The sequence below is a fragment of the Osmerus mordax genome, chromosome 8 (assembly GCF_038355195.1).
Source record: "Osmerus mordax isolate fOsmMor3 chromosome 8, fOsmMor3.pri, whole genome shotgun sequence".
Classification (NCBI taxonomy): domain Eukaryota; kingdom Metazoa; phylum Chordata; class Actinopteri; order Osmeriformes; family Osmeridae; genus Osmerus; species Osmerus mordax.
In genome coordinates this window covers 7,572,538-7,598,667 of record NC_090057.1, presented here as the reverse complement: position 1 = coordinate 7,598,667, position 26,130 = coordinate 7,572,538, and the positions used below count along the sequence as shown (strand labels likewise).

General features: G+C 48.0%; 4 protein-coding genes across 6 annotated transcripts; 1 reads left to right on the top strand and 3 right to left on the bottom strand.

The window, feature by feature from the left end:
- Nucleotides 1-1,935: 1,935 nt before the first annotated feature.
- On the bottom strand, nt 1,936-10,297 carry smek1 (SMEK homolog 1, suppressor of mek1 (Dictyostelium)). 3 transcript variants are annotated; one of them, XM_067241934.1, is made up of 15 exons: nt 9,299-10,297; nt 8,857-8,912; nt 8,593-8,691; nt 7,627-8,244; nt 6,322-6,399; nt 6,055-6,171; nt 5,831-5,947; nt 5,588-5,719; nt 5,361-5,463; nt 5,065-5,247; nt 4,686-4,855; nt 4,235-4,377; nt 3,775-3,965; nt 3,322-3,533; nt 1,936-3,112 (listed from the first exon to the last, which is right to left on the bottom strand). In XM_067241934.1, the coding sequence occupies exons 1-15, from the start codon at nt 9,438-9,440 to the stop codon at nt 3,008-3,010; spliced, it is 2,466 nt and encodes an 821-aa protein (XP_067098035.1). In that variant the 5' UTR covers nt 9,441-10,297; the 3' UTR covers nt 1,936-3,007. The 3 variants fall into 3 exon arrangements, with proteins under 3 accessions (XP_067098035.1, XP_067098036.1, XP_067098037.1); XM_067241935.1 differs by having other exon boundaries at nt 4,235-4,374; XM_067241936.1 differs by having other exon boundaries at nt 5,065-5,223.
- A 316-nt stretch (nt 10,298-10,613) lies between these two features.
- erh (ERH mRNA splicing and mitosis factor) lies at nt 10,614-12,678 on the bottom strand. The gene is made up of 4 exons (XM_067242042.1): nt 12,542-12,678; nt 12,138-12,225; nt 11,621-11,741; nt 10,614-11,343 (listed from the first exon to the last, which is right to left on the bottom strand). Exons 1-4 carry the CDS (start codon nt 12,542-12,544, stop codon nt 11,241-11,243), a joined length of 315 nt encoding a protein of 104 aa, XP_067098143.1. The 5' UTR covers nt 12,545-12,678; the 3' UTR covers nt 10,614-11,240.
- Nucleotides 12,679-12,836: 158 nt separating this feature from the next.
- paplnb (papilin b, proteoglycan-like sulfated glycoprotein) lies at nt 12,837-18,274 on the bottom strand. Its single transcript, XM_067242072.1, has 13 exons — nt 18,216-18,274; nt 17,453-17,528; nt 16,912-17,021; nt 16,675-16,735; nt 16,487-16,589; nt 16,081-16,211; nt 15,496-15,801; nt 15,116-15,292; nt 14,791-14,941; nt 14,450-14,530; nt 13,751-13,910; nt 13,541-13,619; nt 12,837-13,351 (listed from the first exon to the last, which is right to left on the bottom strand). The coding sequence occupies exons 2-13, from the start codon at nt 17,507-17,509 to the stop codon at nt 13,085-13,087; spliced, it is 1,683 nt and encodes a 560-aa protein (XP_067098173.1). The 5' UTR covers nt 17,510-17,528; nt 18,216-18,274; the 3' UTR covers nt 12,837-13,084.
- A 2,910-nt stretch (nt 18,275-21,184) lies between these two features.
- Nucleotides 21,185-26,050, top strand: drc1 (dynein regulatory complex subunit 1 homolog (Chlamydomonas)). The gene is made up of 17 exons (XM_067241702.1): nt 21,185-21,312; nt 21,451-21,538; nt 21,650-21,762; nt 22,007-22,190; nt 22,302-22,439; nt 22,550-22,636; nt 22,848-22,970; nt 23,122-23,261; nt 23,397-23,531; nt 23,715-23,939; nt 24,288-24,381; nt 24,539-24,628; nt 24,732-24,818; nt 24,994-25,121; nt 25,222-25,371; nt 25,532-25,634; nt 25,781-26,050. Exons 1-17 carry the CDS (start codon nt 21,185-21,187, stop codon nt 25,835-25,837), a joined length of 2,070 nt encoding a protein of 689 aa, XP_067097803.1. The 3' UTR covers nt 25,838-26,050.
- Nucleotides 26,051-26,130: the final 80 nt, after the last annotated feature.

Here is a 26,130-nt window from a genome sequence, read left to right as displayed (position 1 = left end):
CGTGGTTACCTGTCGTAGCGTAGCACATTTATATTTTATTTATATATCAATATATTGGGGGGGACATTTTCATCAGATTTGAATATTGGTGGGGATGCCCCCCCCCCAATATATATTATTATTACGGCCCTGGATCACATAAGCTATTTGACATGGGCCACTTCTCCCATATGACAGGTTTATTATTAAAATAACAATTCACCAACAACTGAAGAAGCCATCTGAGTTTTCCTACCCTGCACTTAATTCAGGAAAAACCTACGAAAATGTTTTGTGGACCGACCGACCAACATAACAGACAAGCTATAGAGTTGCTGGTCGCTGCTTAAAAAAAAGTAGGGCTATAATCCATAGCCTCGAGTACACTAATGTCACTCAGTGTAGCTATCAAGGCCAATCCTGGGGAGAGACCCTAGCCCATCAACAGAGCTGTCAAACAGCTATAGACCAGCGCAACGGGTTGCCAGGGCGACAGAGCCACCGGTGGGGATTCCCTCGAGGCTGGCAGACAGACAGGCGGGCATCGCCGGGGCAGCCAGTGTCTTGGCGAGCCGCCTCGCTGGCAGGCTCGTGGAAAAGGCGGTTGGCATCTGAACCAGTCTGCTTCTTTTTCGTCTTCTTTTTTTGGATGCTTTGGCGAGAGAGAAGGAAGATCACACACGCTGACGGCCCCCTCCTCACCCCTACTGTGGAACGAACGAAGTGCTGGGGAGAGAAGAGGGCGGTGGGGATGACTGTGAATGTGCAGTTGTCTGCAGATGCTTTTATGTGAATACAGGGGGGTTAATAAGCGTAATGTGACAGTGCTGGCGGCGTGCTGGGCTATGGAGCTGTTGTTGGTTTTAATTAATAACAGACGTTTGATGCCCACGTCGCTGTTGAGGGGGACCGGCCCAAATGACCCTTGATGGGTGCTCTGATGATTTCGAACTTTGAGCTTCATTCCAGAACCCACTGAGACCGCGGGTGCGCGGGGAGATGCTCAGATTACTCCCGACATCTTTTGACAGTGAAGTCCTGAGTCCTCATTTTATAAAATAAACCAGGTCATGAGGTTCAACCCTGGTGGTCAGATAATGTAACATATCATTAGGCTACTACTAAAATCAGACTGTATTCTTGTTTGCATTCCGATAAGGATGTAAACGACTGATAAGAGTATTTAAAGAACGAGAAGTTTCTTGTGCAATCACCGTGGTTAAAAATATTTTAAAAATGGTGTTGTAGTAGGCCTGCCATATACAATGAGTGAATGAAAAACTTTGAGAATCAATAGTTGGGGTTGTCGTGGTCAACTAAAGTTATTTTGAGTGTCTTTACTGTACCTCACAATATCAAACTGTTGGTTCTTATATGCCTATACACTCTTTTGGGTGATTATTTGGGCAGTGTGACACATTGGCCTAACTGTGAAATACATGGGAGACCTGTGGAGCACAAGGAACGAGGAAGCACAGGAGTATTCATACATAATATTAAGTTATTTAAAAAATAAGTTAAATATCCTGCTTTTTATTGGATTGGATTATTAATTCCGTAGAAAACGTCCTCCTCACTTGTGTGATAAGAGCGTGCCACCTTGTGGACACACTGGTGACCTGCACCCTCACTGGACACATCCCCCCTCGCACAACTTTCTTATTCATCCATTCAAAACACAATTTGTAGAGAAATTGGTTTATGAAGTATAAACGCTCCCATTCACAAACAGAATTCCACAGGGTGTTTCGAATGACCCTAAAACCATGAAACTGTGGTGTTGACATCACCATGAAAACAAGAGGAACACAACGTAGCACACCAACAGCACACTGCAGATAACCAGCACACAGTTGTCGGACATCTTACAGCAAATATCATTTTAATGGTCCCAGGTATTCTGAACAACTATGTGTACACTCATGTAAAAGAAAAAAGAAGATATGACAAAATCGATCACATCTAGAATTCCACTCAATCTTTAATCAAGACGGGATAACAAATTCTTTTCCAAAAAATCTGCAGTTTCAAAGGGCAAAAAGGGGTGAGACTAGGTCAGCTACTGAGGTCTTTAAAAACCTGTTCAAGTGCGACTGAAAACGTCCTGAACATTTAAAGGCAGGTCTCTTTTGTTGTTGTTTACAAAAACAGAGTGTGAGTGAGTGAGAAAAAAAAGAGAATCAAAAAGAGAAAGAAAAATAACTGCTGGCTTTTTTTTTTTTTTATCTCTCGAGAGGAAGAAAGTCCGCTGAGCGACAACGACAACACCGATGACATCATCAAACGACACCGACGGCAGGTCCGCAACGCGCTGTCTTCTGCCTGGTCCTAGAAACTAACGTTAAAAAACAACATAAAAACAACTGAAAGAAGAGAGAGAGAGGGGGAGGGAGCGAGGGAGAAGAATATAGCAGAGGGAGAAAACGAAACAGGACAGGGCTGCTGGGGGGGGGGTCGTAAAGAGGGCGGGGGTGTGAGTGGTGGTTCTGGGTCTGGATTGGCCGGCCCCGTTTGGGGTCGCTGCAATGACCTTCCCTGAGTAGGGGGCGGGGCAGTGGGTCATGGTACGAGCACGCAAGCTCTTTGGGGTTTCAGTCTCTCTGTGTGTGTGTGTGTGTGTGTGTGTGTGTGTGTGGTCTTTTACCCAGTTCTTAGCTTTGTTGAATTATAAGTCTCCAAATCAAGTCTTGTTATAGTCTGACGGTGACACTCCTCATCTTCTCTTCTCCTTCCTGTCTCTCTCTTCCCTTCATTCATTGGGTGGTTCCCGGCTCCGCCTCCCGATTGGCACTTGCATTATGGGATAGTCCAAGGAGGCTTGTTTCTAAACAACAGTCTGCTCCTCATTGCATCCCCGCGCCCCCCTCCCTAAACCCGGAGGGAGGGGTGGTGGAAATCATTCATTAGTTTACAAGTTAGTTCATTCCTGTGTTGAGTCTGTGGGCGGGTGAACGAGTCTGGCGACCAAGGAGCACCAGAGAGAGAGAGAGAGAGGGGGAGGGGGGAGGGAGGAACACTAATGTTCTCTCTAAGAGCTCAGCCTAGACTTCTTGGAGAGGGGTGGAGTCTCTCCTTTACTGTCCGCGTCCTCTTCCTCCTCCTCGTCATCATCAGGGTAGTCCACCAACCCCACCTGACACAGACAGAGAGCCAGACAGGAAACAGACAGGACAGGAGAATCAATACTTGTTTATTTTGGACACAGACACTTCTAACTTGTTTCCTTACCTCCTCTTCTCAAGGATGCTAGTCTGTTACTAGTCAAACACAACAGTGTTCATAATGTTGCCCCCCCCCCCCCCCAGATGTACAAAAATATGGCATTGCCGTAGTAACACCCACCTTCATGGTGACGGGCGGGCTGGGCGGGGAGTTCCTGGCTCCGGAGCCGGGGGACCCTGGTGACCCCGGCGAGCCAGGATGCAGTGCAGCGGAGGAGGGTGGGCTGGACAGGCTGGTCTTGGTGGATCCAGAGAAGGAAAGCTTTAAGCTAGGGCTCTGACGACCCGACAGACTAGACTTCCCCAGAACCTCCTTGTCATCAGATTCCTTCACTGAGAGAGAGAAGAGGAGGCGGTGTTGTTAGGACACAGTCACACTGCTCAGTCCAGACTGAAACTGTACAATAATATAATGTCCAATATTTTTTTGGTTCCGTGATAATTTTAGGTTTAAAACCTAAACATGGGGGCAACTAAAAGCTTTGTTCAGATAAAATCATTCCAACTATCACACCAGTCTCCTATCAGTCTCTTCTGCTCCCTCCTTCTCTCCACCGCCAGTACCAGTACTTACGTTTCTTTCTCTCCATGAACTTGCTGATGGGGTCCATGAGGTCTTCCTCGCTCTTCATCTTGTCCGAGGGCGGCACCACGGCCTCGCCGTCCTCCAGGTCCTCCTCGTCAGTGTTGAACCACATCTCCTCCTCGTCCTCCAGCGTCCGCGCATCACGCCGGAACCGGTGGTTCCTCAGGATGGAACGCATGCTGGGAGGAGCCATGGGGAAACACAGGGTACGTTAGCCAATGGGACTCATAGAAGATTATTAACAGGGAATGTTAGCCAATGCTGGTCTTGCCTCTCCCTCAATCCCTTTCTATCTCTACCCATCTGTCTCTCCCTCTCTCCCTCCCACCCTCCTCTCTCCCACCCTCCCTCCCTCTCTCCCACCCTCCTTCCCTCTCTCCCTCCTCTCTCCCACCCTCCCTCTCTCCCACCCTCCCTCCTCTCTCCCACCATCCTCCCTCCGTCTCACCTGTCCAGTTTGGGGTTGTCCTGCCTCTCCCTCTGCTGCTCGTAGCGCAGCTTGAGCCCCTTGAAGGTCTGGACGTAGTTCACATCCTCCAGAAGCTTCCAGTAGTTCTCTACTATGTGAGCTGTTAAGGACTTCACATCCTCCTGGGAGAAACGGGAGCCAGAGAGGGATGGAGGAAAGGAGGACAGGAGAGAGGGGGAGGACGGCAGGGGAGAGAGACAGAGGGAGAGGATGGAGGAGAGGGGGAGGGAGAGAGAGAAAGGATGGGGAGGGAGGCAACAGTACCAGTCTTGTTTAGTACAAAGCGCCTACATAATAGGTATATTACTCCTGTCTCTACCATGTGGTTGTTTACTACAGAGACAGACCAATACAGGAAGGTGGACATCCTATTCAGCAAAAGAGGAGGTTCCACAGACCCCACGAGGCTGTCGGGGAGGGCGGTACTCACCACACGGACATACTCGAACATCTCAATGATGGCGGAGTTCATGAGGTTGTAGCGTGAGCCGTTGTTGAGGAAGGCCTTGACCACGGGCTCAAACAGGAAGTTCCTCATGATGTAGCGGTTGTAGAACTCATCCTTCAGACCGATAATCCTCCGCATGAACCGCAAAGCGCCTGGAAGGGATGGAGGAGAAGGGGGGAGGGGATGAGAGGGAGAAGAATGGAGAGAGGGAGATAAAAAGGATGAGGGAAAGGAGAATACATACTGTCGTCTATGCCTATGGAAAAAGACATAGACTATGCCTGCATGTGTTTCTATGTTTATGGATGTGTGTGTGTGTGTGGGGGGGGGGGGGGGGGGGGGGGGGGGGAGCAGGACTCACAGAGAGCCAGGAAGGCATGCTGGGAGGCGGTGAGAACCAGGACCCTCCTGAGGATGTCCTTGTTGATGATATAGTTCTTGATGTGGTACGTGTGGTGCTCCACGCAGAAGGTCAGCAGCTCCAGGATCAGGGCCAGCAGCTGGGAGGTCTGGAAATCATCTGGGGGGAGAGGGGTGGCCATCACTGTGTGTGGAGACACAAGGCACAGACTCACCTCATCTTGTTTGCGCTGTGTGACGGGGAAATTCTCTCTCTCTCCCTCTCTCTCCCTCTCACACACACACACACACACACACCTTTGCTGGGCTTCTCCTCCGTGGTGTTGGCCAGCAGGGGAGCAGAGAGGACGTGCATGCAGTGCTTGTAGAAGAAGCTGAGGAACTCTGTCTTCTCTGTTTTCTGCAGAGGGAGTCAGGCCACAAGTCAAGATTAGGCTTCCCGTCCAATAGGAACAGGCTCTCAGCCACATGTGACCAGCACAGCAAGTAGAGAGGGTAGAGAGGTGAGAGGTCAAGGCACTGACGTTGGCGGTGGCCAGCATGTTCTCAGGGTCTACCAGGGTCCTCAGCAGCCCCATCAGCTGCACGGCTCCTCCCAGCTCCGGGTCCGTGTCACAGATCATGTGCTCGATGATCAGGTTGATGAGCAGGATGTCCTGGAGAAGGGAAGCAGACGGGGGGGGGGGGGGGGGGGGGTTGAGACCAGCATGAGGCCAGACGCTCCAGGGACACCACCGCCCATCAACAGCAGCTCAGGGGGAACTCACGTCGTCGTTCTGCTGGGATTCCTGCATGACGAACTCGCGTACCATTGCTGGATTATACTCCACCAGATAGGAGAAGATGTCAGTGGCTGCCCCACGCACCTGCACGTCATCCATCCCCTGACACACACACACATAAACAAAGTGTAAAGGACAAAACCAAGCACTTCCCTTAAATCACATTGATAACTTCCTAAGACGTGTTTGTCCTCTCCTCAGCCACTCACCAGTATGACTTCCAGAGCCGGGAGAATGCCCATGTTTGACAACGTCTTGAAGAAGGCGTCTCTGTTTTGAGGTTGTAACGTTTGGGAGAATGCGCAGAATTCCTTTAGAAAGTTTACCTTTGCGACAGAGGAAAAATAGGTCTGATTAGGCAATGAGTTATTGCATTTCAGGTTAAAAGTCTGTCACTGCAGGAAATAAAGCGTTAAAATCATGGTTGAATTGAATGGATTTCAGAATAAAGGTCACTACAGAGTTGTGGGGCGTACCAGTTCGTGTCTTTTGTCGTCGTCTGTGGCCTCGTCTGTGAGCTGTGCAAAGAGGTCTGTCAGGAACTTCTCATCGTCCTGAGGCAGCCACGGGGAGGAGAGGCAGCCACGGGGGGGAGAGGCAGCCACGGGGAGGAGAGGCAGCCACGGGGGGGAGAGGCAGCCACGGGGAGGAGAGGCAGCCACGGGGAGGAGAAGAGCAGAAGATGAGAGGAAAGAAGGGTCACTTCAAACATGAAGCAGATCCCCCGAGATACAGAAGGATGAGGTCGACCTCTAACCTCCTGACCCTCTGACCTTCCCAGTCAGCTGATGGGAGAGCGGTCTACCGTAGAACACACCCCGCTAGTCAGCTGAGTGGAGACGTGGTTCTCTTTCACGGTGGCATTTTACAATTTAGTAATTTCTCTCCAAAAAGCCTTGCAGCATATAACTACATTTAGCTACAGTAAGTGAACCGACTGCCTTCCAGCTATCATCAGCACAGCCTTCTGTACTAGCCTGCTACCCCACCATGCCTTGTTGTGTTCTATACTCTGTACTAGCCTGCTACCCCCCCATGCCTTGTTGTGTTCTACACTCTGTACTAGCCTGCTACCCCCCCATGCCTTGTTGTGTTCTACACTCTGTACTAGCCTGCTACCCCCCCATGCCTTGTTGTGTTCTACACTCTGTACTAGCCTGCTACCCCCCCATGCCTTGTTGTGTTCTACACTCTGTACTAGCCTGCTACCCCCCCATGCCTTGTTGTGTTCTACACTCTGTACTAGCCTGCTACCCCCCCATGCCTTGTTGTGTTCTACACTCTGTACTAGCCTGCTACCCCACCATGCCTTGTTGTGTTCTATACTCTGTACTACCACTGTGCCTTGTGTTGATTGATTTCCATGTAAATATCAGTGGGACGACATATTTCAAACACAACTCTCACAACTAATTTACACAGCACTACTCCGTGGTTTCCACGGAGACTGGGTACACAAACATTGCCTAGTTGACACAGTGCAAAAACAAAAGGTCACATGATCATAAAACCAGCCAATCATTCACCACGAGCAGGACTTACCGGCACAACTAGTCAGAACACAGAACAACAAACTCCCAGCTGCCCCAAGGCTAATGAGTTACAAAGAGCATGTCCCCTACAATGTTTAGAGTGCCAGATTCACAGACAACAACATTTTACTTAGGGGGTGTAACCACACACACACACATCCAGAGTGCATGCACACACTAACATGGACACATATACACAGGCATGACCACTTATCTGGAGGGGATAGTGTGACAATGTGTTGGTCTCACCTGCAGCATGCTGACGATCTCCACCTTATTGAAGAAGATGAAGGAGTGGAGAGTGGAGAGCATGTTCTCCTCAAACACAGAGGGCGTGGGCAGCACCATGTCCTGGATGTACTGGACCCGGTATGTCTGGTGGATCTTCTGCCTCAGCTCCGGGTCAGAGATGGGGATCACCTCCTTGAAACGGGCCGTCTTGGTGAGGAACTCGCGGTGGCGCCTGGGCTGCGGCAGGGCCGGGTCGAACTCCAGGCAGCCGATGACGTCCATGATGCACTCCTCCGAGAACATGACCTCGAAGAGCGCAGTGCGGTTGAGGAGGAAGATGCCCTTGATGATCTCGTACAGGTGGTGGAGGCCCTCGCGGTTCTCCAGGTCCTCGCACACGTGGAACAGCTCCAGCAGCTTGCGGATGTAGCCCTCGTTCTCCACGGCAAGCGCCAGCTTCTCGCGGCGCAGCGGCGAGGGCAGGGAGGAGGCCACCATCTCCGCCAGGTCCTCCAGGCGGCTCAGCTCGCAGGGCGGGAGCTCCAGGCCCGGGGACGACATGTCATCAAAACGCTCCTCCTCGGACTCATCCACCAGCTCCTGGGTGATGTCCACCGACGGGTCCTTGCCTTGGACCTGGGGGACGGGGGGGGAGGGATGAAAGAGTAGGTGGTGGGGGAGGGTGGGAGGCATGGAGAGGAGAGAGATGGGGAAGGGGAGGAGGGTGGTGGGGGAGGGGTGAGATGGAGGAGGGGGTGCGACAGAAGGGAAAGTAAGATGTGGGGGAAGGGGTAGACATGGGGGAGGGGGGTGGTAATAACAGGAATAGAGAGGAGACACACAAAACATGTTATAAAAGGTTCATTTGACATAAGAGAAAGGGACAGCGCCAGAAAGGGAGAGATTAGAAGAATGAGAGATTTAAGATATTAGAGTGACAAACAAACGGTGACACAAAGCAGCAGGTTGCAGTTAGCTACCAACCTGGCATATCTTCTCCCAGATCTCATCACACCCAGCCTTCTCCTGGAAACTGAGTGCAAGGTCATAGTTCTCAGCCTCCGACCACACTATCAACGTGTCCTGGGGTAACAAAAACACACAGTAATTATAATCATAAAATATGAAAAAAATATGTTGACGCAACAAAAGACACTAAATAGTGTTAGTTTCACATTCTAACACTATTTACCATTAATTTCCTCTGAGACAAGGAGTGTGTTTTTCAATCTATGAAGCTACACCAACCTGCTGTTTCTGGTAGGCTGTGTTTGGGTTGATTTTAGACTCCAGCAGAAGGGAACCTGAAATACAAAAATGACACTACACTGAGTTGGGGGTGCAGCTACATCCTAGCATACAAGGGTTCAAAGCAAAAGCGAAGTAAAAGCACCCAAGATGGGGTTTGTATGCCTTGTTTGCAAGCTACACATCTCAATTGTCCTTAGAAGGGATGGACGTGATTATGCATAGTCAAGGTGTTATTCCAGTGGGGAGAAAATATGCATGTCTTCATTGTCATGTAACTGTTTCAAGGTCGGTGTGAAGGTGTGTAACTAGCCATTTATTAAAGAGATTTATTTTCAGGCTGAGGCACGATGTGGTTGATTGTTGTGGTGACCGGTTTCGGTGTGAACAAAGGAGTGACATGCAAAGGCTCTAGACTACATTTGTTCGGGTATAGACTTACCATCACTCTCAGCTCGAACAAGCAGAGACATTCCTTTCAACCTCTCTACATAGCCCGACGAGACGTGTCCGGTGCCACGGTCGTCCCATTGTCTGTCCTCGTTGAGGGTATAAACTTTGACTCGGCGACGGGTGTCCGTCATCCTGGCAGGTGGCCGTTGCCGCTTTCTCACAACTTTTGTTTACCCCAAGTGGTAACGCGCCAAGTCTTGTTTACTTGTTCTACCAATCTATAGTGGTTCTATTGGGTCGGGGTCAACGAGACCCTCGTTGTCAGTCAATATAATCAACTTCTCTATCTTATGGTCAACTATATGATGATCCCCGCTAGCTTCGTAAAAACCTCGTCTCGCGCAGACCCGAGGCAACGCGCCAGATGGCTGTTACACAATTCTATGTCAGTTTGGTTTCTAACTAATAGCTACACATTCTCTTGCAACACAACACAATCATGAAAAGGATGCTGTTTCCTACAAACTTTGAATGGGAAATATTCAAGGGGAGATAACCTGGCTAGGATCACTGGTTTTGCCAGCTATATCGTACTCTTTCAGCACAGTACAGACAGTACGCTAGCCCTAGCCACCTAGCAAGATAGCTAGCTAGTCCGCTAACTGCCTACGTTTAACATCTTATTGATAAACGGCAACAAAATCACAAACCATATACAACAACACCATAATTTGTCATTTCCGAAAAGCAATCAGTGTCACTAAACATTGCTCCCGATGTTGGTAATTGTGAGTATCAATAATACCCCAGCCAGCTATCGTTAGCTGCTATTTCTTGCCCAAGTATTCCGCCATGTTCTGGCTCGGGGCCGTGGAGAGACCAGTCTCTCTATTTACTGGTATTCGTGCATTCCAAAATTAAGCCGATGAATACGCAATACTTGTATAAATTCCGCAATGTTGCGTTTCACATTCCAACACTATTTACCATTCATTTCCTGCGTTGTACTTGGATAATTGCTAACTACCCCCCCTCTGAGTATTCAGCCATCTTGGGTCCCTTCAGAAAGTCTGTACGGGGTTTCCAGCACAGCAACAACAGGGCAACCAGCCACACTTAAAGCGACAGTACGCTGTACAAACTGAAACTCCTCTACGACAGAATACTCGTCAGTTCTAAGTGCCGTTAGAAAACGGTGTGCTACATAAGTCATCAGACACAAATACTTATAGTACTGTACCAATAAGGCTTCCTTTATATTTTTATATAATTTGTAATTTTACTGCAATAGTTGGCAAAATCGTCCATTGTAATCTGTCTACACAAATTAGGCTAGTTTGAGAATGCAAAGTCAAAGACAATAAGCGAACAATCGTTTTCATTTTATTTAAATCAGATAAAATACAGATGGATCAAGGGGAAAATGGACAATAGACATTGAAATAAAACCGTATAAAGTTTAAAAAAAACATTTCAAAAACCCTCAAATAAAGAGTGTTTACAGTGGTGCAAAAATGGAAAATAAAACTACTGACATTACTTAATTCAAATCCGTATAAATAATCAGGAATTTCAGTCAATGGACATTTGTCATGTTTCAAAATAAGCAAACACATTTTGTAGCTATGAAAAAAAAAAACATACCCACAACCCTCCCTTTTCTATCAAAAAACTAAACAAAATGAAAAAAGGGCTCTGACAAAATGCTTGCCTCATTTTGGCTTCTTTATCCCTCTTCAAATCTTCACCAATAAATAAGTCCTTCAGTCACCATCAAGCATCCCCCACAAGGAATAAAATCACAGGTGTGTCTGCCTCAGATGCCTGCAACCTCCCTTTCAATAGTCCCTGCCCTTCCCTCCCCAAGGTTCCAGACTCAAGTCACCTCTATGCACAGGTCTCAGATCAGGTGGGTCTTCTACCTTTGAGCGGTTACAGTCAGAATGTGGACAGGGGTGACTGATCCTGGATCTGTGAAGAGTGGGCAGCATTTACTTCCCAGCCTGCTGGGCCTGCCTGCGCAGCAGCACATAGATCTTCTCCTTGATCCAGTCCTTGTTGTACGGTTGGTACGTCTGAGTGTCTCCACGGTAACTGGGTGGGTAGCAGGGCAAACAATCACATATCATTTTTATTTTCATATTATTGTAATGTTAATATTGTTTATTACTATAATATAAATACTTCTTATTCTCAACATTTTGAGCTCATAAGTTTTGCCCTATACTTTGAACTGATTGGCATGTAATATAAAAAAGCATTACTTTTGCAATATGTAACTATCAATCTATTGATTGTAACCTCAATCCAAAAGGGGCTCCTCTGACTGAACCCGGCCAAGCATTGCCTTGGTCACAGGTCTAGTACTTACACTAGACAACTCAGGTCTGCCAAGTCATCGATGAAGTCAAACAGCTGGCTGATGTCATAGGTGATGGAGGGGCTGTTTGGGTTCATTCTCTTCAGGTGCTCCTCGTACATCTTACACACTCCTACAGGAAGCAAGGGGGATACAAAGGCAGCGGTTAGCTATGTAATGTTATAGCATTACATTAAATGTACAGGAAATCCCATGTTGCAGAAAAGAGGAATGGGGTATTATTGGAGACAATGTATAGTCTGGATGGTCAAGTGTAACATGATTATTTGTCTTGAAGGGTTGGTGACAAAAGTGAATCTGGCCGCTTTATTAAGGGCTTACTCAGCCCTGTATAAAACTTTCTTCCAGCGAGGGCACTCGGGTACAAGCTTGCTGGAAACTGTTCCACCCTCTACCTAAACTTTGTGAAGCTTTGTCTAGGCCAAGAAAAAAAAAATTGCGCACAATTCAATGTGGTTTGAACATGCCCCGGTTCACAAAACGTCCTTGAGCCGTGTTGTCTACCCACCCTCCATGCACTCGTTCACGGACTCATAGTCAGCGTATGTGCGACCCTCTGGCCTCTTTGTGGGCTGCACGAGCAGGATTGTGTGTGACTGAAAAACATGAAATACAAGAATCGTTAGTAAAAGTTCACCAAAATGTAAAGTTAAATAAGGGATACAAGCTTAAACTAGCTATCAAGCTGTCTAGTTAATCGTTTGAGGATCAACTACTGTGCGTTTAGACGATAACATTTTAGTATGGAGACAATTCGCCAGTTAGCCAGTTTGCCAGTTAGCTACTAGTGCTAGTACTACCTAGCTAAGTACATCCATAATACATGGCTGACTAGCAACGTTAGCTTCTAGCTTTGCAGTCGGAGACCTAAGCAAATTTGTCTATAAGACGCCGTAAAGAGCTCGCCCTTACCATTTTCTCGGGTGTCCAATTAAGCTTATTTCTTTGATGAAGATCCGCAAATTCCGCGTTTAATTACTTAATAGTAAATATTGCCCTCCTAGCTCAATTGCAGTGCAGCTGTTATTCAGGAATTTGCGAGAAGGAGCAGATTGTTTTTCCGGTGGCAAAGGTGAACATACATTTCATATTAAAAGCATTTGCATGCAGTCCAAAATAAAGGTCCCTTTTAAACATTTAGTTTACCGGTCACAAACAAGTTGTCAGTCTAAAACAAAGTACACAAATAACGAGATAAAACATAACATTTAGTTACTGAGTTTGGTTTATTTATATTAACAATTAAACAAGGCACATACACATGTTTCAGCATTTGTTTATATGGGGAGAAGTCAATGTGGAGACATTTTCAAAATCTTCTGTGTTGTGAATATATCTGGTTTTAAGTTTGATTTCTGCCAGTCTTTTAATTTGCCTGGCAGGCACTGAAATGTACATTGTAATTAGGATCTGCATCTGGTTCATCCTATGTTCTCTACAATATCAGCGACGGGCCTAGTTGGCCCTCACCCTCCGGCCCCTCCTGGTGGTCGGTGCTCTCCCAGAACGTGTGGGGCTAGCAGGGGCTCTAGCGTCACACCTTCTCTGACACTCTGACATGGAGGCAAAGTTGTTGTGGTTTCCCTGGCAACCCCCATACCAGAATTGGGTGCATTTGCGGGTTCCAGAGTGGTAGTAGAATCGGGACTTCCAGGTGTCACAGGGGCCTTCATCGCGTGGCATGGAACACACCTCCCCAGACTGGACAGGAGGGGAGGGGTCCTGCAGGGAAAGAGAGAGATACACACACACACACACATTGACACACATAGGTGTAGGGAATCAGTACTTTCATTTTGTTATTGAAAAAAGCCTATTTTGTGAAACAAGACTAAACCAACAGCCCCAAACACAGCAGTGACTAATCTATAACCACGTGTGAGGTGTAATGGGGGGGTGGGCTGCTCTCACAGAAGGAGTGTGGTACTCCGGACATCCTGCCCTTCCAAAACCCTGAGCTGGAGTCACCCCATCCAGACAGCAGCCAAACCTGGGGACCACAGGAGTAACACAGAGGTCAGACTAACACTAGCACATGACCTGAATGTAAAAGCTGAAAAAAACAAACAAAGTGGTAAGTATCCAGGAAGTGTAAGTGCTGAAAGGAGTATGTGATCATGCCTGGACTGGAGACAGTTATCCAGTTGACAGCCCTCCCCTCTTGGCCCAGTGGCGGAGGTGTGGCCGTCAGGGCAGCAGCCATAATATGATTGGTAGCAGTGAGGACCAACCACAGAGGTGGTGTAAGGGTCGTAGACTGTGTTGTCGTGTGGCCTGTGGACTACAGAGAGCAAACACAGACATCAGTTCAAACAACACTTTCACCCATCCAGAAATAGAAAACATTTGGTTCTGTGAGTGTTTTTTGTTGTTGATTTTTGTACATGAACAGACTAAATGGTGCAGTTATTTTTAGCAGAACTGTGTTTTAGGAATAAGACATGTCAGCTGTGGTCAGACATGTTTGGCTTGTCTATAGGCTGCTTGTCTATTCATAGTGGATGGTCGAGCATTTACGTAAAGTATGATGTTCTATACAGAGTTAAGTGAGATATAAAGAAAGGTGTTGTTTCTGTCTGAGGACAGACACATACAGTTATACACTTTGATACATTTAGGGGATGGCTGGTGGGTAAAATAACATGCTCATTTTTTACATTCTTGCCATCTTGTTTTCAAAGCTATTCATATCTCTACCTGTACCTTGCTCTTAAAGAATATACTGGTATATATAATTACATATACATACAAATCTACATGTCCCTACCTGCAGAGAGACAAACATCTTGCAGACATACACACATACACAGACGTACATACCGGATGGCTCCCCAGGGACATAAGGCATAAATCCTCTCATGGTGGTCTGTTGTCCTCTTGGGTCCTGCACACTGGGTATCACTGTAGACAGGAACAAGAACACATTCATTGACACACAAAAACAGACATGCTCACATTCACACATTCTCACACACAATCACATGAACACTCTTTCACACATACTCATACATACTCCCTTTCACAGTCTCAGACACACATATTTACATTTACATTTAGACATTATTTTTATGTCACAGATCTCTCTCTGTCTTTCACAAACACACACACACACACACACACACACACAAACACACACATGGTCTGGTGGTCTGTGTACCCACCCTGAGCTCCAGGGCAGGCCTGTGTGTTACAGGTGTCCACACTGGGGGGTCTGGCTTGGGGCCCACACCTCTCATCTCCATAGGGGTTCAGGTCTGTGTCCATACAGGCCACCCTCCTCTCCCGCACCCCTCCACCACAGCTCCTAGAGCACTGCAGACAGGAGAAGGAGGGAAAAGGAGAACAAAATTCATTTAAATGGAAGAAGTAGGAAAAAACATTGTAAACTTATTTTGCTGTCTCCCATCACTCTCTTACTCTCATTCTCTTTTTCTAGCTCACTCTCTCCTTTTACACCTCAGTTCATCCGTCTTTCCAGCCCCTCACCAGTCCAAATTCTGTGACGTGCCAGCTGATGTGTGTCTGGCAAGCCGGCTTGCGACAGGCCTGGACGGTTGGTGGGCGTGTCAGGCCCTGGCAGGCATGATCCCCGATGCGCTCTCCTGCTGGCCCGACACAGAACACCTCCCTGGTCTGCTGCCCATCCCCACACGTCACCGAGCACTGACAAAAGGAAACAGGAAGTCAGACATGCTTTGTGGAACAGGAAAACCATCCAACAATAACAGGATGTGATATCATAATGGCTACCACCTCTGAAGTATGTAATATGCAGACACACAGCATGACAACCTTATGGTTGTGACACATTTGTAAAGCTGTTCCCTCCATGTAGCTACTGTGCTGTCTGGACTCCTAGCACCCACCACACTGAAGCTGGAGACTGTGTACTCTGCACAGGGGTGCATGTTGCAGGCCTGCTGGCTGGCTGGCCTCTGCAGACCTTGGTTGATGCAGTAAGAGTTGTCCACCGCATGGGGCGCTGTGGAGTCCTGGACCACACACTGCACGCTGCGCATCTGCATACCTCCATTGCAGGGGGCAGAGCACTCGGAGTACACGCCATAGGTGTAGGCGTAGGTGAGACTCTCCCTGAGGCGGGGGGCGGGGGCCAGTACTTGGGGAGAGGACGTGTCCTGGTCCATCCCCAGAATTTCCCCATGGCTCAACGCCTGGGGGGGAGGGGGTTTTGGCGCAGGAAAGAAGGTGAAGATTAACATCAATCAGACAGATTACACTGTAAATCACACACTCCTGTTAAAAGCACAATTCAGATGAATTACGTTTTTCGATGACATGACAAATGTACTCCATGTCGACAGATTGAAATCCTTCAAACTCGAACCAAAACACTCCAAATGTTAAGTACAACGCATAGCTAGAACAATCTGATTGTCAGTGTAACTGGCTTGGACAGACAGAGCAGTTCCCAGAGAGGTGTTATGTCCTACCCTGCAAACCCCCTCTATACAGATGTCCCTGCGGCCCACGTAGCAGGGGGTCCCGTCCACCACGGTGGGCCGGTGTCTGTAGAAAAAGTTCTGTCCTCGTGGGACGCAGTTCAGCTCACACGGGTTGGCAGCTAAGCAGCAAAATCACATCACATCAGGAACTGCGGCTGTGCAAGGGACTGACCAGATGTATACAGTATGTGTGCTTGTGTGCCTGGCTTGTCCATGTGTGGCAATGTGCATTGTGGTGGTAATTGCTTTGTGTGCTTGTGAGTGTATATGTGCTTGTGAGTGTGTGTATGTGCACGGGGGAGTTGTTAATGTTTGTTTTCATGTGGATGCAGATATTGAAGTTGCATGTGTGTGTGTTGTGATTCTGAGTATCAACATGTAACAGTGGTTGAACCTCCATAGTAGGGCAGCCAGTTGTAGCTTTTGCTCTGGAAGTTGGACCTGTCAAACTTGGAGCACTGCTCCTCACGGAAGTCTTTGGATCCCGCAGGACACTCCTGCAGGGGGAAGACAGCAGTGCAACTCCACAACACATCCATCAATGTGACAAGTTATAGTTAGAGGACGGGTGTGATTGTATACCTGCAGATTACAGGTGCGGTAGGACTTGGAAGACCCCACGCAGTTGTGTCCTCCGTCTGTCCTGAGGGCATAATGGAGGAGGCTCAGAGACAGACTGACTGACAGAAGCACCTCACACTTTCTCTTTACCCACATTTTCTCTCTCTCTCTCTCTCTCTCTCTCTCTCTCTCTCTCTCTCTCTCTCTCTCTCTCTCTTTCTCTCTCTTTCTCTCTCTCTCTCTCTCTCTCACTCTTACCTTGCTGTGCTGCATTTTCTAGTCCTCACAGCCACTCCAGTGCCACAGGTGCGACTGCAGGCTCCATACGGGCCATACTCTCCCCAGTAGTCCTGACTGGGCGCTGTCAGCTGGAACACAACATAGTCTTTTCACCTTGACATGTTTGGGATTTAGAGTAAGTTAACCAACAATACATCTCAAGTCATCATCAGTAGAACCTTCTATGAAAAAGGACATCACTCTCATGGATATGTGTATGTATATATGTCTTTTTCTAGAAATACACAGAGCTGCACCACAGCCACCACTAACCTATGGTACTCTACGACACTCACACAATTTTCCAGAATAGCACCGGAACACAACACCACTAACCCGCACACATCATTATGCAAGCCTCACACACAGGGAAACCACCAGGAATCCACTCTGTTCCTGCATCACTCAGTAAACAAAAATTGAGAACATTTAGTTTCTCCCCTAAAATAAGTTGGCTAAGGGGTTTGCCCATGCTCTATGTGTGTTGGAGTTTATGTGGTGGTGTTTGGGTGGGACTCACAGAGAAGGCAGGACCAGAGAGGAGCTGGAGGAGAAACAGGACCAGGAGGGTGGCCATGTTCACACCAGGGACACTGCTGCAGAAGTGGGGAGAGCGAACTGTTAGGAACAATACTCACTGTTAGGAACAATACTCACTGTTAGGAATAATACTCACTGTTAGGAATAATACTCACTGTTAGGAACAAGACTCACTGTTAGGAATAATACTCACTGTTAGGAATAATACTCACTGTTAGGAACTATACTCACTGTTAGGAACAATAATCACTGTTAGGAACTATACTCACTGTTTGGAATAATACTCACTGTTAGGAACAATAATCACAGTTAGGAACTATACTCACTGTTTGGAATAATACTCACTGAAACACCACTGATCTTGTCCACCGAAACACTGTTATTAATCATTTCGAATTTTATTGATCGTTTTTTCATACCAAATGACTATGGATGTGTACTGCAGTTTTACATGTATAAATATATTTTTAAGAAAGGAAGTAAATAACAAATGAAAAAGAATTAACACATGTATGAACAAATTAATTAATGAGCTGTGTGTGCCTGTTCTGACTATCATTATTGATGACCTCATCTTGACATATCTGCACAGGATTTCATGCCAATTTCTTGAAATCTGTACTAAGAGAACAGAACAGTAATGACTCTTTATCTTAAACTTGGATGGAACAGGTGCTAGGCAGATAGGTTCAGAATATAAGCAAGAAAATAAAAGTATTATAAAATAAACTATGCACTCCCACCTTATAGAGTCAAAATCCTCTGTAGCTGAAACTTGATAACTTGAGAGATGTGCTGTCGCCCTGGAGATATGGTAGATACTGACGCTCAGACGTAGATGTATCTCCTTCGCATCCCAGCCTCCTTAGACCACTGCTACAGGTGTCACATTACCAGTAACCCCTTCAATACAAGATGCTTATATATAATACACATGTATCTTCATTCTAACACTTTTATGACATTCCTCACTGTCTTATCACAGAATGTCACACTGTTTATTAATTTTGTTACAGAATAATATCATCATGCACATCTGTTTCAGTCATTGACAGTGCAATCAGACAATTGTTATTGTATTTATTATTGTTGCTACACAAACAAAAAATAAATGGGCATCATTTATTGATTTAAAAAGCAGACATATCCAATAAACCATTGTGTGGAGAAAGGAGTTACAAAATATGGAAAGAAAACATCTCAGTGTCTCTTAAAGCTTTCTCTGTGGCTTGATGTTCAACACCCAGACCACTGAAGGTCCTTTTCTGACATCCCACAACCGCTAAACACACCCAGATAAATCATGGAGGAGCAGCATGGAGGAGGCGTATCACCCTATGGGGATATTTAGGGTTTATTTTAGTGTGAAACCACAGAAGAAGAAGCAGTGCCAAGGATGGAGAGGAAGGAGGTAAGTACCCAGGTCTCTGTGTGTATGTGTGTCTGTCCTGTATCTATTTGTGACTTTGTGTGAATGTGTGTGTTTGTACAAATGTGTGCTTGTTTGTGCTTGTGTGTATGCAAGGGACTGACCATGCCAGGTCTTCACCATACTGAAGGACACAGGAGACATCTTGACTAGCCCGCTGAAGGACAAAGAGCAGGAAAACAGGCTATACTTTATTCTAATCAGCATTCTCAGGGATCTGGGTAAGAGTGAGAGAGTCAGAGAGAGAGAAAGAAAGAAAAGAATAAAACAAAGACGTATAACAACAAGGAATATGAGAAAGGATGATTGAAGCAGAGGACAAGTAGTGTAGACAAGCATTAGAGTACAGCCTATTCAAAGGTGGGCTGTGACACGTATACACGACAGTCTTTCAGCCTATCAAACTAAAAGATAGACAGTGACACGTACAGAGGCCATCAGCCTGTCAAATGACAAGATGGATGGTGACACGTTCAGAGTACAGTCTCTTTATTTCCAGAAGCAGCCCGGTGGCTCAGCGACTGTGTGGTCCTACCTGGCTGTGTGCCTGGCCAGGGTATGAATGAAAACAATCCACGTTCCATTACTACACACCTCTACTCCTCTCCCTACAACAGCTTAAGTCTTCTCTACTCATCTCCGGATTACGTGGAAAAGTGTCCCCTCATGATCTCATAAGGAGACTCAAACGCTCTCTCTCTGTCTCTCTGTCTCTCTCTCTCTCTCTCTCTCACTCTCTCTCTTACACACACACACACACACACACACACACACACACACACACACACACACACACACACATACTCGCATACACAAACACAGCAGATGCTGTGAAATGATCTCTCAGATCATATGTTTACAGTTATAAAACTACAATCTTAATACAGTACAAGTGGCCTCCTCTTTCCCCTTCCCTGTCCCAAATCTGAGTGCCTCCTCCTTCAGTGCTAACCCTGACCTTTCCTCTCGGTTTCTCTCGAGTGTAAAACAGTCTCTGAGTTCCTTGAAGCAGTGCAGAGGAACAATCCTCTGCAATCCCCCCCCCCCCCCCCCCCCGTCAAAGTCCCTCAGAGTTGCCTGTTCAGTTTCTGTGCCTGCCTCTCCTTGGAGTCGAAGGCAAACTTGGTGTCGGTCAGCTCCTCCACCACCTCCAGGGTCTCCTGCAGCTCTTGGGCCATGTCGTCGTAGCGCTGGGTCAGCTGCTGTTGCTCCTGCCTCAGCTCCAGCACCAGCTGCATCAGCTCCGTGAGGTGGTGGCCACAGTGGCCCTTCAGCTGCTCCACCGCCGACAGCAGCACCTCCATGCTCTTCATCAGCTGCTCTAGGCACTCCACAGACACCTCCCCCATCCTGGGTGTCTGATTCCTGGGTTGATCCGAGTGGCCACCTGGGTCCTTTGGAGTTAGCTTCTAGCGGCTAGCTTGGATCGACTTGTTCTTGAGAGAGGAGGCTGACTTAAGAGTCTTAGTTCAACGGAGATTTGAAATATGGTTCAGAGGAGATAGGAAACTGTAGATGGAGAGTGAAGAGATGAAGAGAAATACTTGCTATGCTTGTCTCTCCACCTGTAGAGTTTAAGCCCCTGGCAAGGATTGGTAGAGTGAGAATTAAAATTCAACACACAAAGACACACACAGCTTGCGTCAGGCGTTCTATGACGTCAGCTTCTAACTAATCCTATTAGCGTGTCTATACAGAGCACCATGGTACACTTTCAGGATGCCTAGATAGGTTAGGCTGAAGTATACCAGATACAAGGAGGATCTTCCTTCTCCTCAACTTCACCCCCACCTCTCCTCTCATCCCCTCTTTTCTCTTCTGTCCTCGGCCCCTATTCTACTCTTCCATTGTCCTATTTTCCCTAGCCTTGTGTCCCTGTTTTCCTCTTTCCTTATCTCTTCATATTCCCCTCTACCTTCCTCTCTCCCCCTCCCCCTTCTCCTCTCCTTCCCCATCCTGGATCCTTTATCTGAGTCTGAGGACCAGATTAAAACTTGCTGCTGTCCTCACCTTCCGACAGCTCCTTCACTTTCCAATCTCAAGTGTGTGTATTCTGTTGTCTGTGGTGGACATTAGTTGTAGCACGTTGTTGATGCTTGGTAAAACCGCATGATGGCAGTAAAGTCTGAAAATGAATACAGTCCCCGTATCCATAACAACCACTACATAAACAATGATGCTGCGACACTTCCTCAGTTTTAGCTGTTATTTTAGCTACTGGTTAGCTAGGCTGGCTTAGCTATAATACAGTTTTAAAGCTAGTACAATTTCACAAGTATAAACATGAGTCAATCCGCGACCCTTCATGAGGATCCTGGTGAAGCTGGACCGTCATTGGACTCCGAGAATCCGGAGGAGAGGATTGCTGCCAGACGCCTTCGCATAACCGCACGAAAAGAAGCCAGGAGAAGGTAGTCTAGCTGCTAATTCTATCTTTTACAGTTCTAGCATCTTAGATTCAGTATGTCGCTTAGCTATAATCCAGCCTAGACATCGTGCTTGACCATTATCATGTTTTGATAACCACATTGGTCTTGTCACTCACTTAGACAAGAACTCGGGGATGACTCCAACGAGAAGAAGGAAATCGAAGAGGAGACAAGAAAGAGCCAGATCCAAGTGGATCAGAGTGAGAAGGTAAACTTTATCCGTGGATAAGAGCACACCAATCGTATGTATTGTACTCGAATACAATAAGTAGAATCTGTTTTTATTTAATTAATTTCTGTGTCTGTCTCTTGGCCTCAGCGGATGTTAAATTTGCTGAGCGATGGGACAGAGCTCGTCACGAACGTCATGGTAGCGGCAGACGCTAGAGAGTCGCAGTGCAGAGCAGAGATAGAAGAAGCACGCAGACTCAGGTGAATACATGGACTTTAAAGATTAGTGTGAGACGTTGCAAGTGCACCCTCTACTGGCAATGAATGATGCACAGTCAAAATGAAATCAGAATGAATATCTGAATGGAATGTGACACCACTGCAATTTACTTACTGTTAGTAATAGACTATATAATCATGGTGTATCTTCCTCCTCTTCTTTTCATTTTTTCCATATCCCTCCCTCCCTCCCTCATTTCTATCACCCCCCCCCCCTCCTCTCCAGAGTGGAGAAGCTGGAGAACGAGGCCAAGGTTAGCTTGGAGAAGTTTGAGGAGATCAACAACAAGTGGGTGGTGGCTAAAATGAAGGATATCCCTCAGGACCTGAGAGACAGTCTGCTCAGCCAACAGCAGCTCTGTGGCCTGCTTGTCCAGGACAAGAACAATCTGATCACTGAGCTGCAGCAGGTACAGAGAAAGAGGGAGGGAGAGGCAGTGGTGAGGACAGAGGGTCACACAGCATGTGTGGCTGTGAATTCATGTCTGTGTAAATACCTGCATGTGTATGTGTGGGGGTAGGAGCTGAAGCAAGCGGACGACTGCTACGTCAAAGACCTGAAGAGACAGGCTGAGGACGTGGACCTGATGATTGAGAGGATGGAGGACCAGGTCAAGATCCTGAATAAGTCATACAGGGTGGAGCTGGACCAGATAGAGGTACGCCTTTGGCCACCCCCGGACCAAAAATGAATATCTGTCATACTTACATGGTTCCACCTTTTCATTGGCTCTTCTCACGGCAGTGTTTGTGGTCTGTGGTTGTGTAGAGCGCGTACGAGAGCGAGCGCAAGGTGCTACTGACTGGAGACAGGGAGAAGTGGGAGCAACACATGAAGGAACGCAGTGACAAAGAGGTAATGCATCTCTTTCCCTTCATCCCTTTTTCTACCCTTCTCTCTCTTGACACTTTTACTCTTTCACCCCCCCCCCCTCTCTTTCTCTCTCTCTCTGGTCTCTTCAGTCACACCCCCCTCCTTTCTCTCAGAGACTCAGACTCTTTCTCTGGCCTCCTTTGTGTCTCTCTCTCTGACCCCTCTCTCTTTGTCACCCCCCGCCCTCCCCCAGTTGGAGAACCTGATGCAGAGGATGAGGAGGGTGGAGGAGTACGAGGTCCTGCTGGACCAAGTGCGGGTGGAGGACGCAGAGGAGTACAACATGATCAAGATCAAGCTGGACACCGACGTCCAGGTAAGGCTGCCTCCGGAGAAGGAAGGTGTCACCATGACCTACACACCTGCTGTTTCACTGTGACGTAATACACGTGTGTCTGTCTGTGTGTGTGTGTGTATGTCTGTGTGCATGTGTGTGTGTGTGGTGTCTGTGGTGTGTGTGTGTGTAGATCTTGGAGCAGCAGCTGCAGCAGATGAAGGCTACCTACCAGCTGAACCAGGAGAAGCTGGAGTACAACTTCCAGGTGCTGAAGAAGAGAGACGAGGAGAACGCCATCACCAAGTCCCAGCAGAAGAGGAAGATCACCAGGTAGGATGTACACACACACACACACACATGCATAAATACACAATCTCCTTATCACAGGATTTGCGTATAGCTGCCAGCTATAAAGTCAGGCCAGTTTGAGTGAGGTGTGTGTCTGTGTGTGTCTGTGTGTTCTAGGCAGCAGGACGTGCTGAACAACCTGAAGGTGAAATGTTCCAACCAGGAGAAGCAGTCCAAGGAAGAGAACCAGAGTCTGACAGAGGACTACCAGCGCATCATGCAGCAGTACAAACACATGCAGAAGAAGATGAGGTTCCATATAACACACACATACACACACACACACACACATGGACAAATACACTTACACAAATGCACACAGCACATATACCCCTGTGTCCCATGTTAAGATGCAAAGTGCGACACGCTCAAATCTTTCAAAAGTAAATGTTGGCTCCCCCCCCCCTCCCCAACACACACACACTCTCCATCCAGGCACTTCGCCGCCATCGACTCCAAGAGGTTTGAGGACATGTGGCTGATGAACGAGGCTGAGGTGAAGGAGCTGGTGGAGAAGGCCCTGGACATCGACTGCATCATTTACCAGCAGCAGCTGGGCCTGGCCTGGGAGCGTCCCTCGCTGCCCTTCATGGAGCGCTGTGGCCCCATCCGGCCCCAGAAGCAAGCCCAGAGGACCGCTCGGCAGACTGCATCAGAGCTGCTCCATTCTGGGAAGACCAGCCGCTCAAGCCTGGGGAACCGGGAGGCCTCGGTAGGGCCTGGGGCTCTGGTGGATGCCTCGGTGGGGCCTGGGGCTCTGGTGGAGGCCTCGGTGGGGCCTGGGGCTCTGGTGGAGGCCTCGGTGGGGCCTGGGGCTCTGGTGGAGGCCTCGGTGGGGCCTGGGGCTCTGGTGGAGGCCTCGGTGGGGCCTGGGGCTCTGGTGGAGGCCTCGGTGGGGCCTGGGGCTCTGGGGGAGGCCTCAGCGGGGCCTGGAGCTATGGTGGAGGCTGGGGCTGGGCCAGGGGCCAGGAGTTCTGGGTTGGCTGTGGATGGAGAGAGGAAGGACAGTAAGGGGGAGGTGGAGAAGAAGGAGAGTGAGGTGCAGGGAGCGGTGTCAGTGTTGACGGTGAAGAGGCTTCTGGAGCTGCTGTGTGATGAGACGGTAAGGACGTGGATGTTTGTGCTCATTTGCGCTAAGTTTTTTCAGTTGGACCATAACAAGTTGACTGACCTTTCCTCTGTCTCTCTTTACCTCCTTCTCTCCCTCCCTCTTCCTCCCTCCTCCCTCCTCCCCCTCTCCCTCCCCTCCATCTCCCCAGGGCTTTCTGATAGAGAGTAAGCTTCTGAAGCTGCTCTCTCCTCTGGATAGGGATGAGCAGTCCCTCATGAAGCTGGATGCCATCTTCACTGTGAGTCAACACACTCTCACACACACATACACTCACACACCCAGGGACTGGTGGTTGGAGGAGCATGATTGACTCTTCTCTGTGTTTTGGTCTTGTTGCTCAGGCCATGGGCATCGAGAGTGAGGAGGATGTCAACAAGATGGCCGACTTCTTCATCAAGTACCCACAGCAACAGGAAGAACGTGCGGTGGTAAGGAGGGAGGAGTGTACAAGTGAAGGACAAAAGCAAGGACCACCTAACTAGCTTGTCAATGGGACTTTGTTTTCCCACTTACTGGTGACCCAGCAGACCGCTTTAGACAATCTTTGGCATACTCTTCATCCTCCACTTCCTCTGATGTCATATCCTCTGATATCATATCCAGGAAGTGTCTACGGACGATAACGAGGGCAGAGGGCGGAGCTGTCCCAGCACCCCAACCTCTAATCTCATCCACCCCAATGACGTCTTGAAAGCCCTCAGGGCCTTCACAGCCCAGCACCACCCTAAAAGGTCACACACACACGTGTGTGCATGTGTTTCTGACTGTCTGTGTGCTGATTGTCATGTAACTTATGACTGCTGTTGTATGTGTGTGTGTGTGTGTGTCCAGGGGGGGCTTGGGGCACAAGCAGCTCAGGGTGGGTCTGGGCCAGAGGGATGACTCAGAAGATGCTGCATACTGGGACTCCATGGCCAACGTCATCCCAAAGAACAAGCTCAAGATCTGGGCAGAGCTGGAGACCTCGATGGACATGTACCAGTGGGGAACTCATATATACACACACACACACACACACACACACACACACACACACACACACAGCTGCCTCATCAGTTACATTACAGTCAGCACACAGACTAGCAGAAACACTCATACACACACACACACACACAAATGAACAGTGCTTTGTTGTCCGCAGCACTGTTCTGACAGAGAGGTCAAAGCTCATTACGGAGACACAGGGTCTGAAACAGCAGAACACTGAGCTACGCATGCTGCTCCACCAGTATGTCACCTCCAAGGTACGTATGTGTGTGCTGTGTGTATATACTTATTCTGCAAGTATTTGTTCAGTGTGTGGTGTGTATGTTCGGTGTCTGCTTTTGTTCTGTTTTCTTTAGTGTGTGTAAGCGTGGGTGTGCCTCATCATGACCCCTCTCTCTGATAGGTCAACACTGAGCTGGAGATCCCGCCCACTCAGACGATGCAGCTGGTACCAGAGTGACCCTCTCCAGAGATCCTCTGTACTGTACACACTCCCTGCTGGGAAAACGAGACATGAAACAAACCCTGCTGGAAGAACTCTTTAATAATATTTGAGATAAAACTGTGAGAACAAATAAAGCTTTTATCCCTTTACAGAAGTGGTGCTGCTGTTTGAACAGTGTCAAGGGAGAACTAGGACATCAGAACGTCTTATGTGTGTGTGTGTGTGTTACTAAGCTGATTGTGTGTGTGGCGTTCAGCCGACGCTGTTGAAGATCTTGTTGTTTATGGCAGAGGGCATGGAGAAGAGAA